General features: G+C 44.1%; 1 protein-coding gene across 3 annotated transcripts in view; it reads left to right on the top strand.

The window, feature by feature from the left end:
• Positions 1-12,344, top strand: part of SERINC5 (serine incorporator 5) — a 146,786-nt gene that overhangs the window by 114,169 nt on the left and 20,273 nt on the right. For 2 of the 3 annotated variants that reach the window (XR_003119906.1, XM_025388616.1), the window contains exon 11: positions 151-295. Coding sequence is in view for 2 of the 3 variants with exons in the window: in XM_025388616.1 (XP_025244401.1) it covers positions 151-295 (145 nt within the window). In the remaining variant the exon portion in view is untranslated. Of the gene's footprint in view, positions 1-150; positions 296-2,573; positions 7,701-12,344 lie in introns of those variants that run through there. The other variant, XM_025388615.1, reaches the window with a different exon arrangement.

Raw genomic sequence — 12,344 nt, 5'->3', positions numbered from 1 at the left:
TTAGGGCACAGATTGAAGTTACCAGAGGGTACAGATGGCTTTCTGGCATCTTTTCTACTGACAGCCCTGTAGAATTAGCAAGTGTGGCTTTGCTGAATGGTAAACACACACATTCACTCACTGAGCCTGGGCTCCCTTTGTGCTTCACAGACACTGAAGAGCAGCAGCAGGGGAAGGAGGGACCACGGGTCATTTATGACGAGAAGAAAGGCACTGTCTACATCTACTCCTACTTCCACTTCGTGTTCTTCCTGGCTTCCCTGTATGTGATGATGACCGTCACCAACTGGTTCAAGTGAGTAGCCCATTTGCTTGGGTATTTTTGAAGTGAAGTCTTAAAGTTAAGAGTTAAGTGCTGTTGATGTTTGTTTGTTTGCGAAGGAGTCTCACTCCGTTGCCCAGGTGGAGTGCAGTGGCACAGTCCTGGCTCACTGCAACCTCTGCCTCCCGGGTTCAAGCGGTTCTCGTGCTTCAGCCTCCCGAGTAGCTGGGATTACATGCACGCGCCACCACGCCTAGCCAATTTTTGTACTTTTAGTAGAGACGGGGTTTTGCCATGTTGGCCAGGCTGGTCTTGAACTCCTGACCTCAAGTGATCCACCTGCCTTGGCCTCCCAAAGTGCTGGGATTATAAGCGAGTTCCGAGTTTTAACAGTGGACGGGTATGTTTTAACCCTGGAAACTGGTGATGCTATGGAAACTTTAAAAAAATGGAAGGTTAGCTCTATATGGACAGTCTGGAAAACATGGTAATGGAGGAAAAATGGGAATTCCTAAGCATTCATCTGCCTTTCAGAAAGAGAAAATATCCCTTTTTTTCTACTTCAAATTTTGTATATGTTCTTCCCCATTTTTCTTCATTTTCATCACAAAAGTTGGAAACATCTTTTTTTAAAATACAAACTAAATGTGTAATTATGAAAAGTAACAATGTGGTACCCCCACCCACCTCTACTCCCCCCACACAGATAACCACTGCTAGGATGTGTATTCCTTTTCTGTGCATTTATAAACCTACGTAATTTTTTTTTTTTTTTTTTTAGATGGAGTCTTGCTCTGTCGCCCAGACTGGAGTGCAGTGGCACAATCTCGGCTCACTGCAACCTCCGCCCCTGGGTTCAAGTGATTCTCCTGCCTCAGCCTTTCTAGTAGCTGGGACTACAGGCACTGCTACCACGCTGGCTAATTTTTTTTTTTTTTAGTAGAGATGGGATTTCACCATATTGGCCAGGCTGGTCTTGAACTCCTGACTTTGTGATCCACCCGCCTCGGCCTCCCAAAGTGCTGAGATTACAGGCATGAGCCACCGCACCTGGCTAATTTTTTTTTTTTTTAAATGTAAATGTCATTGTACATGTTTTCCCCTGGAGGCTTTTTTTTTTTTTTTAAACTTGGCAGTACATGATTGACCTGACCTTCCCTATCACTATACAGAGGTTCATACTTTTTCTGCAGGTCCACAGCTTCGGTTGTATCATAATTTGTTTGACTGCTAAGTTAAGCTTAGACATGTAGGCTCGTTGTACTTCTTTTTATCATTCATTCAACAGATGTGCAAGTGGCTCCTATGTGCCACACGGTTCTAGGAGGCAGGGTTTATAGTCTAGCGGGAGAGACAGACTATGATCCAAGTCAAATATGGTGTGTTAGATGGTGATGACTATTGGGGAGAAAAATAAAATGAGCAAAGGGAATTGGGGTAGGGGTGGTGGGAGTGGTGGTTTCAAGCACAGTGCGTGGAGAGATTCTTCCTGAAGGAGGAGAGGAGAAGGGAGCTTTAATGCTTCCCAGTGATGCTGTGGGAACTGCTGGAAACTTTTGGCTTGGGAAGCTTAAGAAAAGATAGAGAAAGCTATAATTAAAAAGGCAGATAATAACAAATGTCGAGGAAGTGGAGAAATTGGAACCCTCTTACATTGCTGGTTTGAATGTGAAATCTACTTTGGAAAAGAGTTTGGCAGCTCCTTAAACAATTAAACATTGAGTTACAATGTAATCCAGCTCTTCCACTCCTGAGCCTGTACCGAAGACAAAAAGAAAACTAGGTCCACAAAACTTACACAGGGATGTTCATACCAGCATCAATTATAATAGTCAAAAAGGGGAAACATCCCAAATGACCATCACCTGGTGACTGCGTAGAACAAGATGTGCTGTATCCATACAATAAGACACTAGTTAGCAATAAAAAGGAATGAAGGACTGACACATGCTACCACATGGCTGAGACTTGGAAATGGTACGTGAGGCAAAAAAACCACACACAAGAGGCCATGTGATTCCTTTTATATCAACTGTCTGGAATAGGCAAATCCATAGAGACAGAAAGTAGATTGGTGAATGCCGGGGATGGGCCGGGGGGCCGTGGGGAAGGGGAGAGCACCTAAGAGGTGCATGGTTTCTTTTGGGGGTGATGAGAATGTTTGGAAACGGGTTGTGTTGATGGTAGCACAAGTCTGTGTATGAATGCATTAAAAGCCGTTGAGTTGTACATTACAAATGGAATGTGAATTAGTGAATTGTATCTCAGTATGTTCCTGCTTTGACCTCGGCTGGGTCTCTTGTTTCCACAGTTACGAAAGTGCCAACATCGAGAGCTTCTTCAGCGGGAGCTGGTCCATCTTCTGGGTCAAGATGGCCTCCTGCTGGATATGCGTGCTGTTGTACCTGTGTACGCTGGTCGCTCCCCTCTGCTGCCCCACCCGGGAGTTCTCTGTGTGACGATATCAGCGGTCCCCTGGGCTTGTGGGCCTACAGCCTGGAAAGTGCCATCTTTTGAACAGTGTCCCGGGGGGTTAAGCAGGGACTGGTGCCCTGTGCCTGAGTGGGTCTGAAAAGGCTGTGAGGGGGAAAAAAAAAAAAAAATCTCCTGATTAACTTTTTACTTTTGAAATTCAAAAAGAAACTACCAGTTTGTCCCAAAGGAATTGAAATTTTCAACCAAACTGATCACAGTTGAAATATCTTACCCCTAGAAACTGGATACTGGTTATGTTGACTTCCTTCTGCATGTTTTTGCCAAAACAGAATTTGGGAGACAGCATCTTTTCACAGGGATACCTGTGAAATACCTTGTTTGGCCAGTCATTCTCATCCTTGGAATAGAAAATATGCCAAAATCTTGAGTCCCCAGCCCCTAACAGAATCCAGACCCCTCTCACTCACTTCTGCCTCTTAGAGCCTTGTCCCCAGGCGGCTTTGAGGACAGGACTCAGCCTGCAGGGCCCCTGGTATTTATAGGGTGCAAGAGGTGGCACCTGCTTTTCAACTGTACCCTCAGTGCTGCCTCCTCATGGCCCCTAAACATCTCCTTTTGAGGTTGTGATGCTGGGAATCACAGACTTCACTCTCTGCCTGCACCCTTCCCCGAGGTCTCATCTTTTCTGGGTCCCACGTCTTTGTAATAATGTGAAAAAGCACAATTTGCCTGGTCACCCCCCATGTGGTTCTCCACCATATTATCACTACCTGATCCAAGTTACCGCAATAAGTACGGCGCTTATTTATGGTGTTATTCACACGATTATAGAACAAGATTCATGTTGTTTTCTTTGCCTAAGCAACAGAGGGCTATCATTCTTACTTGTTTGTGCTGTTAATAATGATAATACTTTTAGGACCTTAACTGAAAAGCTGCTTCGTGTTGAAGCCCGCTACATGCACTGCTCTTTCAGGTGTTGAGGCCAGCCCCTCAGTTTCTTCTCCACCTTGAGGCCTTTGAAACTGTAAAAGCAGAAGACGTTTTGTGTTCTGGATCTGTAATGTGACCATACCGTTCAGGTTCATTCTGGCATCCTTGGAGTAGATTCGCTAACGTGAGAATTTCTGAGGTGAGGATCTCAGACACACTGACCAGAGGAAGCCTGTTAGGCAACATGTGGGAGTGGCCGAATATACTTAAAGAGAGGTGGGCAGAGGCAGGTGGATCGCTTGAGGTCAGGAGTTCAAGACCAGCCTGGCTAACACAGTGAAACCCCGTCTCTACTAAAAAGAGAAAAATTAGCCGGGCATGGTAGCGTGTGCCTGTAATCCCAGCTACTCGGAGGCTGAGGCGTGGGAATCACTTGAACCTGGGAGGCGGAGGTTGCAGTGAGCCAAGATCACACTCCACAGGAATTTCCAAAATCCATACTTGCAAAGTAATACAGAAACGTGACTTTTGGCAGCTACCTAAAATGATGCGTATTTTCAGCATTGATGTTCTCAGGCAGGGAAAAGGTTTACTTGCTGGAAACTACTGTTAGAATTTCATTCGGGATGAAAAGAATCTTCTCGCGCTCTCTGGAAGTGAGGATCTAAGAATAAAAGGCTCAGCCTAGTCATTTTTTTCTGTGCTCTACTGTATGAGTTGGGCAGAATTGAGTGCCACCTAAGCTGAGCTTCCGTGTGCCAAAATGCTGGTGGGTGAAATTAGTGAAATTCTTTCTATTCATTCCTTTGCCTTCTCCCAAGAAAACCCATGGGGAAACAAATTACAGGGGATGAATTCCTTTAGAACTTTCCCTACTTAGAGTGTTTGAGATTCAGTTTCAAAAGGCACTCCATCTGTGTGTGTGGTTAAGAGAGCCTTGTTTTGTAAAGTCCATTAAATTTCATTTTGTAGGGCAGGAGCTCTGTACTTAGCAGTTCAAAGATTGATCCGGAGTCACAAAATGAAAGGCTAACTGGTTCCCCGAGGAACCAGTTAGGGTACAGGAGCTCCCAGTTAGGGTACAGGAGCTCCGTGGGCCAAGAATGGGCTCAGGGAGTGGGGCTGCGTGTCATCCACGGTAGCTGTGTTGCAGTGGCCTAGGGCCTTGGAGGTTGTCTTTAGGAAACACCCTGAGGAGAAGCAGATCAGGGGCCCGGGCAGTATTGTGACTAGTTTCATTGTTTTCCTCCTGCTGAGGTCTAACAGAGCCTTTACTTTGTCTTCTTGACTGGGTCTGGCTGCCAGCTGGTGTGATTTGAGAAACTGACCTTACGCTCAGTCAAGGTCGAGCTGACAAGGCCTTGGATTCCTTGGCTGGCTGTGGCTGGCCCTTTCCTCTGCAGAAAGCAGCTCAGGGAAGCCCAAGCAAGGGAGTGTGGCCAGTGGAAGGCCCTCGTCACTTCCTTCTGGAGCCAGGCCAGCCACCCCACGTTTTCCAGATGCGTGAGTCTGGTTTGTGGCATCCCGTTCCCTTCTGCTGGCTGGTCTGATGCAGGAGGAAGAGTTACAGTTGCTCTGAATTGTATTCTCAGCTGAAAATGTTAGCACGTGTATCTGGATGAACAAAAGAGATGTGGATGTATCTGAGGATGAGGGACTATCAATGCAAAGTTAATGTTAATGGTTATTAATTGTGATATACAATTCTCAGGCGAGGAGTCAACATTCCTGGATTTAAAGAACCTATAGTTTTGTGCAATTATGATTTAAGAAACTGGAAACATTGTGCCAATGGCTTTGACTTGCTCTAACAATGGTGTTCATTTGATTAACTCACTGATATCTTTTAAAAATAATAGACATTTGCTTCCTATACCTTTTTGTACATGACTTAAAGAGTATATTCCCAGAAGCTGCTGGTCAGACACATTTAGGGATGACAGATGAAGAGGATTTTTTAAAGCTGCATGTGAATATTTCCTCTGTGTCATTTGTCTGATGTAGAAAAGTTTTCCCCTCATTTTTATGAGTAAAAACACTAAGTGGGTGGCGGGGGGTGGGGGTTTTTATGGGAGTGTCATAGCGAGGCATGTTACCTGACTGGAGGCTAGAGGCTGTTTCCATTATAAGCCTTCGGAAACCCAACCACGTCTTTCCTGGGTCTAGCTTTTTTTTAAATACTCATTGGTTACTTTTATTTTTGCCCCCAATTTCTTGGGCAAAAAGCTTCTTCATTTTGTCTGAAGAAATTGTTTGCCAGAGGTATTTGGAGCCTCTCTGAAGGGGAGATAGCGTGGGGGTGGGCTGTGGGGAAGGTGGAGTTATTGGGGTTTTGGGGTTCTGTTTCCATACAACATTGTTTATTTCCGATTCCTCAGAAGATCCTTCATTATGAATAACCTCAGTGTAATGTTAATTTCCCACCCCGTGCCAAAATTGTCATCTTTGGCCTTTTTTATTTTTTTATTTCTTTTTTTTTTTTTTTGGAGATGGGCTCACTCTGTCACCCAGGCTGGAGTGCAGTGACATGATCTTGACTCATGGCAGGCTTGACCTCCTGGGCTCAAGGACCACCTCCCAAGTAGCTGAGACCACAGGTTTGCGCCATCACACCTGGCCAGTTTTTATTTTTTTGTAGAGATGGGGTTGTCCAGGCTGGTCTCAAAACTCCTGAGCTCAAGCAACGTGCCCGCCTTGGCTTCCCAAAGTGCTGGGATTACAGGCATCAACCACTGCACGCAGCCTACCCTCTGCCTTTTTAAGATGACGTATTTATTTAATTTTTGCCATCATTGGTGCTTCACCTTCCTGCGAAGGAAATTCCAGAGCCTGTATTTAAGCTGCCTAGGCTTTTACCCTCCCTTTATTGCCTTTCTAAATAGTATCTCATTTGGTGTACTCTAGTATCCTATACCTCTTGGAAGTGAAAGAGGACCCAACCTACAACTAAGAAGGGACAAACCTTGAACTTAGTAAGACCTTACACACCCAGAAAGAACATGGGCCCTCCTTCTTCAGGGACAATGCAGGAGCCACTTGGCCTGCGGAATTTTCTGAAGGCTATTTTCTGTAACTTGCTAGTTAACTTAGTTTTGCATTTCAGACAGAGGTGTGCTCTGTAATGTTGGGCCTTTGACTTCACAGGACTGGAGAGCTGTCCACACAGATGTTTAGACCTTTCTCTCTCTCTCTCTTTTTTTTTTCTTCCTCAACAAATCTTTCACAGAGGCAGTCATTTTGAAAGGTTGAAATATTTGGCCTTTACCAAAGAGCTTTTTTTTTTCCTTAAGCAAAATCCTTTCAGAAAGAAACAAATGGGGAAGGGCAGATTAAGAATGCATATGTCCCAACCCACTTCTATAGGAGTTTAATCATATTCACATGAGCAAAATGATGGAAGAACTCTTTAAGGTAATCCTTTGGGATAAAGGATCCTGGGACATTCTCTCAGGTAAAGAAAGATTACAGCAGATGCGTAATATATGTCTCGAGAGCTATTTATAAGAAATTTAAGAGGATTGTTTTGTTTTCCTTTATTAAAGATTTAAGCCTTTTTTACTTTGCAAAAAGAAAACTACAAAAGTTTTATAGATATAACTTTGCTAATTTTTTAAACTTTTCTGAAACAATTAGCTGTAGCCAAATTATGTGGTTATGTTTTGCTACGTTAGAATTTGAAAATGCAATATGTCTGGTAAATCTACTGTTTGAAATTTATAATTGTCTCTGATATGATTAGAATTTTGGTAACTTTTAAACGTTGTTTTCCCCCTTTAGTCATGGACTTCTATTTGTTTTTTAATGTTAATTTTTCTATACAGCATCTGAATTGACTAGGCTTTTCCTATGTAAAAAACTCAAAACTTGTTAACTCTGTACTTTAATAAAATTTGAAATTAAAACTATGTTGTTTTTTTCTCTTCTGCTAGATACATATATAATTAAAGTACTCAAGTTAGTTGTTTCGCAGAGATGTTGCCTTCAGATGTTAATGAGGTCTCTCAAGTTTCATGGAGTATATGCTGATCCCTTAATTGACAAATAAAAGATACATATCTGTGGTGTGCAACATGTTTTGAAATATGTATATATTCAGGAATAACCAAATCATGCTAATTAGCATATGTATTACCTCATGTTTTTGTGCTGAGAACATTTAAAAGCTCACAGTAATTTTTTTTTTTTTTTTTTTTTTTGGAGACAGAGTCTTGCTCTGTCACCCAGGCTGGGGTGCAGTGGCGTGATCTCGGCTCACTGCAACCACCACCTCCCAGGCTCAAGCGATTCTCCTGCCTCAGCCTCCCAAGTAGCTGGGATTACAGGCATGTGCCACCATGCCCAGGTAATTTTTGTATTTTTAGTAGAGATGGGGTTTCGCTATGTTGGCCAGGCTGGTCTTGAACTCCTGACCACAGGTGATCAGCCCACCTCAGCCTCCCAAACTGCTGGGATTACAGGCGTGAGCCACCGCACCCAGCCTACTCTCAGAATTTTTAAGGTAGTGCAAGTTTCCCAACTAATCACCATGTTACACAGTAGATCTCCTGAACTTACTCCTTCTGGCTGATATTTTGTGTTCTTTGACCAACATCACCCTGAACTCCCCTTCACCCAATCCCCCACCTCCAGCCCCTAGTAACCACCTTTACACTCTGCATCTCTTAAGTCATGGATCAGTAAGATCACAAAGTATTTGTCTTTTTGTGCCTGGCTTATTTCACTTAACCGTGTCCTCTAAGTTCCTCCAAGTTGTTGCATGTTGCAGGAGTTCCTTATTTATGAGGCTGAATTTTTTTTTCTGTTGTGTATATATGCCACTTTTCTTTTCCTTTTTTTTTTTTTTTTTTTTTTTTTGAGGCAGAGTCCCACTCTGTCACCCAGGCTGGAGTACAGTGGTGTGATCATGGCTTATTTTGGCTTTGACTTCTTGGACTCAAGCGATTCTCCTGCCTCAGCCTGCCGAGCAGCTGGGACCACAGAGTGCAACACCAAGCCTGACTAATTTTTGTATTTTTTGTAGAGAGAGGGTCTCACTATGTTGCCCTGACCTCAAGCAATCATCCTGCCTCAACCTCCCAAAGTGCGTGGATTACAGACGTGAGCCACTGCGCCCAGCTCACATTTTTTTTCTTTTTTCTTTTTTTGAGTTAGAGTCTTGCTCTGTCAACCAGGCTGGAGTGCAGTGGCACAATCTCGGCTCACTGCAACCTCTGCCTCCCGGGTTCCAGGCAATTTTCCTGCCTCAGCTTCCCGAGACTTCCTGGGACTACAGGTGGCCACCACCACACCTGGCTAGTTTTTGTATTTTTAGTAGAGACAGGGTTTCACCATGCATGTTGGCCAGGCTGGTCTCTAACACCTGACCTCATGATCCGCCAACCTCAGCCTCCCAAAGTGCTGGGATTACAGGCGTGAGCCACTGCGCCTTGCCACATTATATATTCATTTGTGGACACTTGTGTTGATTCTATATCTTGGCCATTGTGAATAATGCTACAGTGAACATAGGGGTGTGGATATCTCTTTGACATACTGATGTCATTCCCTTTGGATATATACCCATTAGTGGGATTGCTGGATCATATGGTAGTTCTACTTGCAGGTTTTTGGATTTTTTTGTTGTTTTTGAGACAGGTTCTCACTCTGTCACCCCAGCTGGAGTACAGTGGCACAATGTCAGCTCACTGCAACCTCCGTCAACCTCCAGGTTCAAGTGATTCTCCCACCTCAACCTCATGAGTAGCTGGGGTTACAGGTGCGTGTCACACTGCCCGGCTAATTGTTGTATTTTTTGGGTGGAGATGGTTTCGCCCTGTTGGCCAGGCTGGTCTGGAACTCCTGACCTTAAGTGATCTGCCTGCCTCAGCCTCCCAAAGTGCTGGGATTACAGGCGCAAGCCACCGCACCCAGCCTGACTTGAGCACTTTTTCACATATCTATTGGCCATTTGTATGTCTTTTGAGAAATGCCTGTTCAGTTCCTTTGTCTACTTTTTAAGTGGGTTGTTTGTTTTCTTGCTATTGAGCAGTTTTGAGTTTCTTGTATATCTGGAATATTAACCCCTTATTAGATGTTAAGTTTGCGAGCATTTTCTCCAATGCTGTAGGTTGTCTCCTAACTTTGTTGTTTCCTTTGCTGTGCAGAAGCTTTTTAGTTTGATGTAATCTTATTTGTTTACATTTTTGTTGCCTAGTTTTAGTTTCAGGTTTTAACAGCTAAGTCTTTAATTCATTGTAGGTTGATTTTTGAATATGGTATGAAATAAAGGTCTAATTTCATTCTTCAACATGTAGATATTCAGTTTTCCCAGCACCAAAAAGACATTCCTTTTCCCATTGTTGTGCTAATTGTTGAGAATATAAACATGAAACCCCAAGCTTGTCTTCTTCCTCTGAAAGCTCCTGTGGACCACACTGCCTTTTTCCTGCCCTTATGCTAGTGACACCCTGTCCTGAATATGAGAATTGGAGTAAAGCATTTTTTTGAGACGAGGTCTCTTGCCTAGGCTGGAGTGTAGTGGCGTGATCATAGCTCACTGCAGCCTCCAGCTCCTGAGCTCAAGCGATTGTTCCACCTCAGCCTCCCGAGGGCTTGGGGCTACAGGTGTGCACCGCTATGCCTGGCTCATTTTAAAAATTTTTGTAGACACGAGGTGTCTCTGTTGCCCAGGATGGTCTTGAACTCCTACTCTCAAGTGAGCCTTCTCTCTTGGCCTCCCAAAGTGCTGGGATTACAGGTGTGAGCCACCACACTCGGCACTTAACCATTTTTAGGTGTACAGTTGAGTAGTATGAAGTGCATAGTACGTTCACATTGTTTTGCAGTCAATCTCCAGAACTCTTTTCAATTTGCAAAACAACTCATTAAAGAACTCCCTGTTCCCTTCTTCCCCTCTCCTGTGGCAACCATAATCCTACTTTCTGACTCTGAATACATCATTTGCTTTTTTTTTCCCCCCTCTGCTTGTTCCCACATAGATACTGATAGTCTTCAGCTCTTCCAGCTTTTGATTTTCGATTGTGCTATCTAGTTGCTATTTTTATGTAGCAATTCAGGAAGATCCAAAAACTATGCTTCTACCATTGCCCCCATCTCTTCCATTCACACCTGAACTTGTCACAATAAAGCTTTCACACAAATTGAAAACTGCTTTTCAAAGTCATGGGTGACTTCCATGTTGCCACGTCCATCGTCCTTACTTGACCTATCAGAAGCACGGGACACTGTGAACAGTTTACACTGCACTGCAAACCTTATTCAGATTTCATACACTCATCCTTACTTTTTGAAAGGGATTCCTCTTCACGTTGTAGAAGGAATGCGGGACGCAGATAACTTGTCTTTTTAGTTCTTAGGTCTGTGCACCCACAGAGTCATCCCTGTGGCGCCTTATCCACATACAACTGGACCTGATTTACTTCCTAACTCCATCTTCTGGGTCGGCCTTCCTTTACCATTTGAAAAAGCGTGATTGGGCCTGGCGTGGTGGCTCATGCCTGTAATCCCAACACTTTGGGAGGCCAGGAGTTCAAGACCAGCCTGGGCAGCATGGTGAAACTCTGTCTACAAAAAATACAAAAATCAGCCGAGCTTGGTGGCACGTGCCTGTAGTCCTAGCTACTCCAGGGAGGCAGAGGTTGGAGTGAGTTGTAATTTGTTCCTAACCTCCAAGCTGTCCTTGTTCATTCCTGGGTGCAGGCTGAACTAACTTTGGGAGGAACTTAGCTTATAGTTTGTTTTGTTTTGTTTTGAGACAGAGTCTCACTCACCCAGGCTGGAGTGCAGTGGCCCCATCTTGGCTCACTACAACCTCCACCTCCTGGGTTCAAGCGATTCTCCTACATCAACCTCCCGAGTAGCTAGGACTACAGGTGCATGCCACCACACTAGGCTAATTTTTGTATTTTTAATAGAGACAGGGTTTCACCATGTTGGTCAGGCTGGTCTTGAACTCTTGACCTCAAACGATCTGCCCACCTCAGCCTCCCAAAGAGCTGGGATTACAGGTGTGAGCCACCACACCCGGCCTATAGTTTAACTTTGAAACAAAGATGGTACCAGGCCTTTCCCTGAACAAACTCCCTTTTGGCCTGGGAACTATAAACTGCCTTTGCAGGACTAACAAATTAACTACAAGATTAGATATTATGGTTTAGGAGTCATGCAGCTGGAGGTGGCAAGATTCTAAACCCCCTCCAAATTGCTCCCCCAGATAACAGATATTTTGCAGACCCTGCACTTGATGGATCAGCTGTCCCTATCCAGACTGATAAACTGGTTCATCTGGTCTTGTGGCCCCCACCCAGGAGCTGACTCAGTGCAAGAGGACAGCTTCAACTCCCTCTGATTTCATCTCTGACCTAACCAATCAGTAGTCCCCACTTTCTGACCCCCTGCCCACCAAATTATCCTTAAAAACCCCATCCCAAGTCTTTAGGGAGACTGATTTGAATAATAATACAACTCCAGTCTCCCGTACAGATGACTCTGTGTGGATTAAACTCTTTATTGTAATTCCCCTGTCTTAAATTGAGTCTGTCTAGGCAGTGGGCAAGGAGAACTTGTCGGGCAGTTACAGCATCTTAGATTTGTTCTTTGCCTCCAAGTTTTATTTTGCTTTTAGAACACGCTGCTAACTGACTCAGTCTTGGGCTTTCAATATTCTTCTAAAATTTGATTGAAAGGTGAACATTTCCCTCTTTAGTTTATCTCT

This window comes from Theropithecus gelada, chromosome 6 (genome assembly GCF_003255815.1).
Source record: "Theropithecus gelada isolate Dixy chromosome 6, Tgel_1.0, whole genome shotgun sequence".
NCBI lineage: Eukaryota > Metazoa > Chordata > Mammalia > Primates > Cercopithecidae > Theropithecus > Theropithecus gelada.
This window is presented reverse-complemented; position numbering and strand designations above follow the sequence as displayed.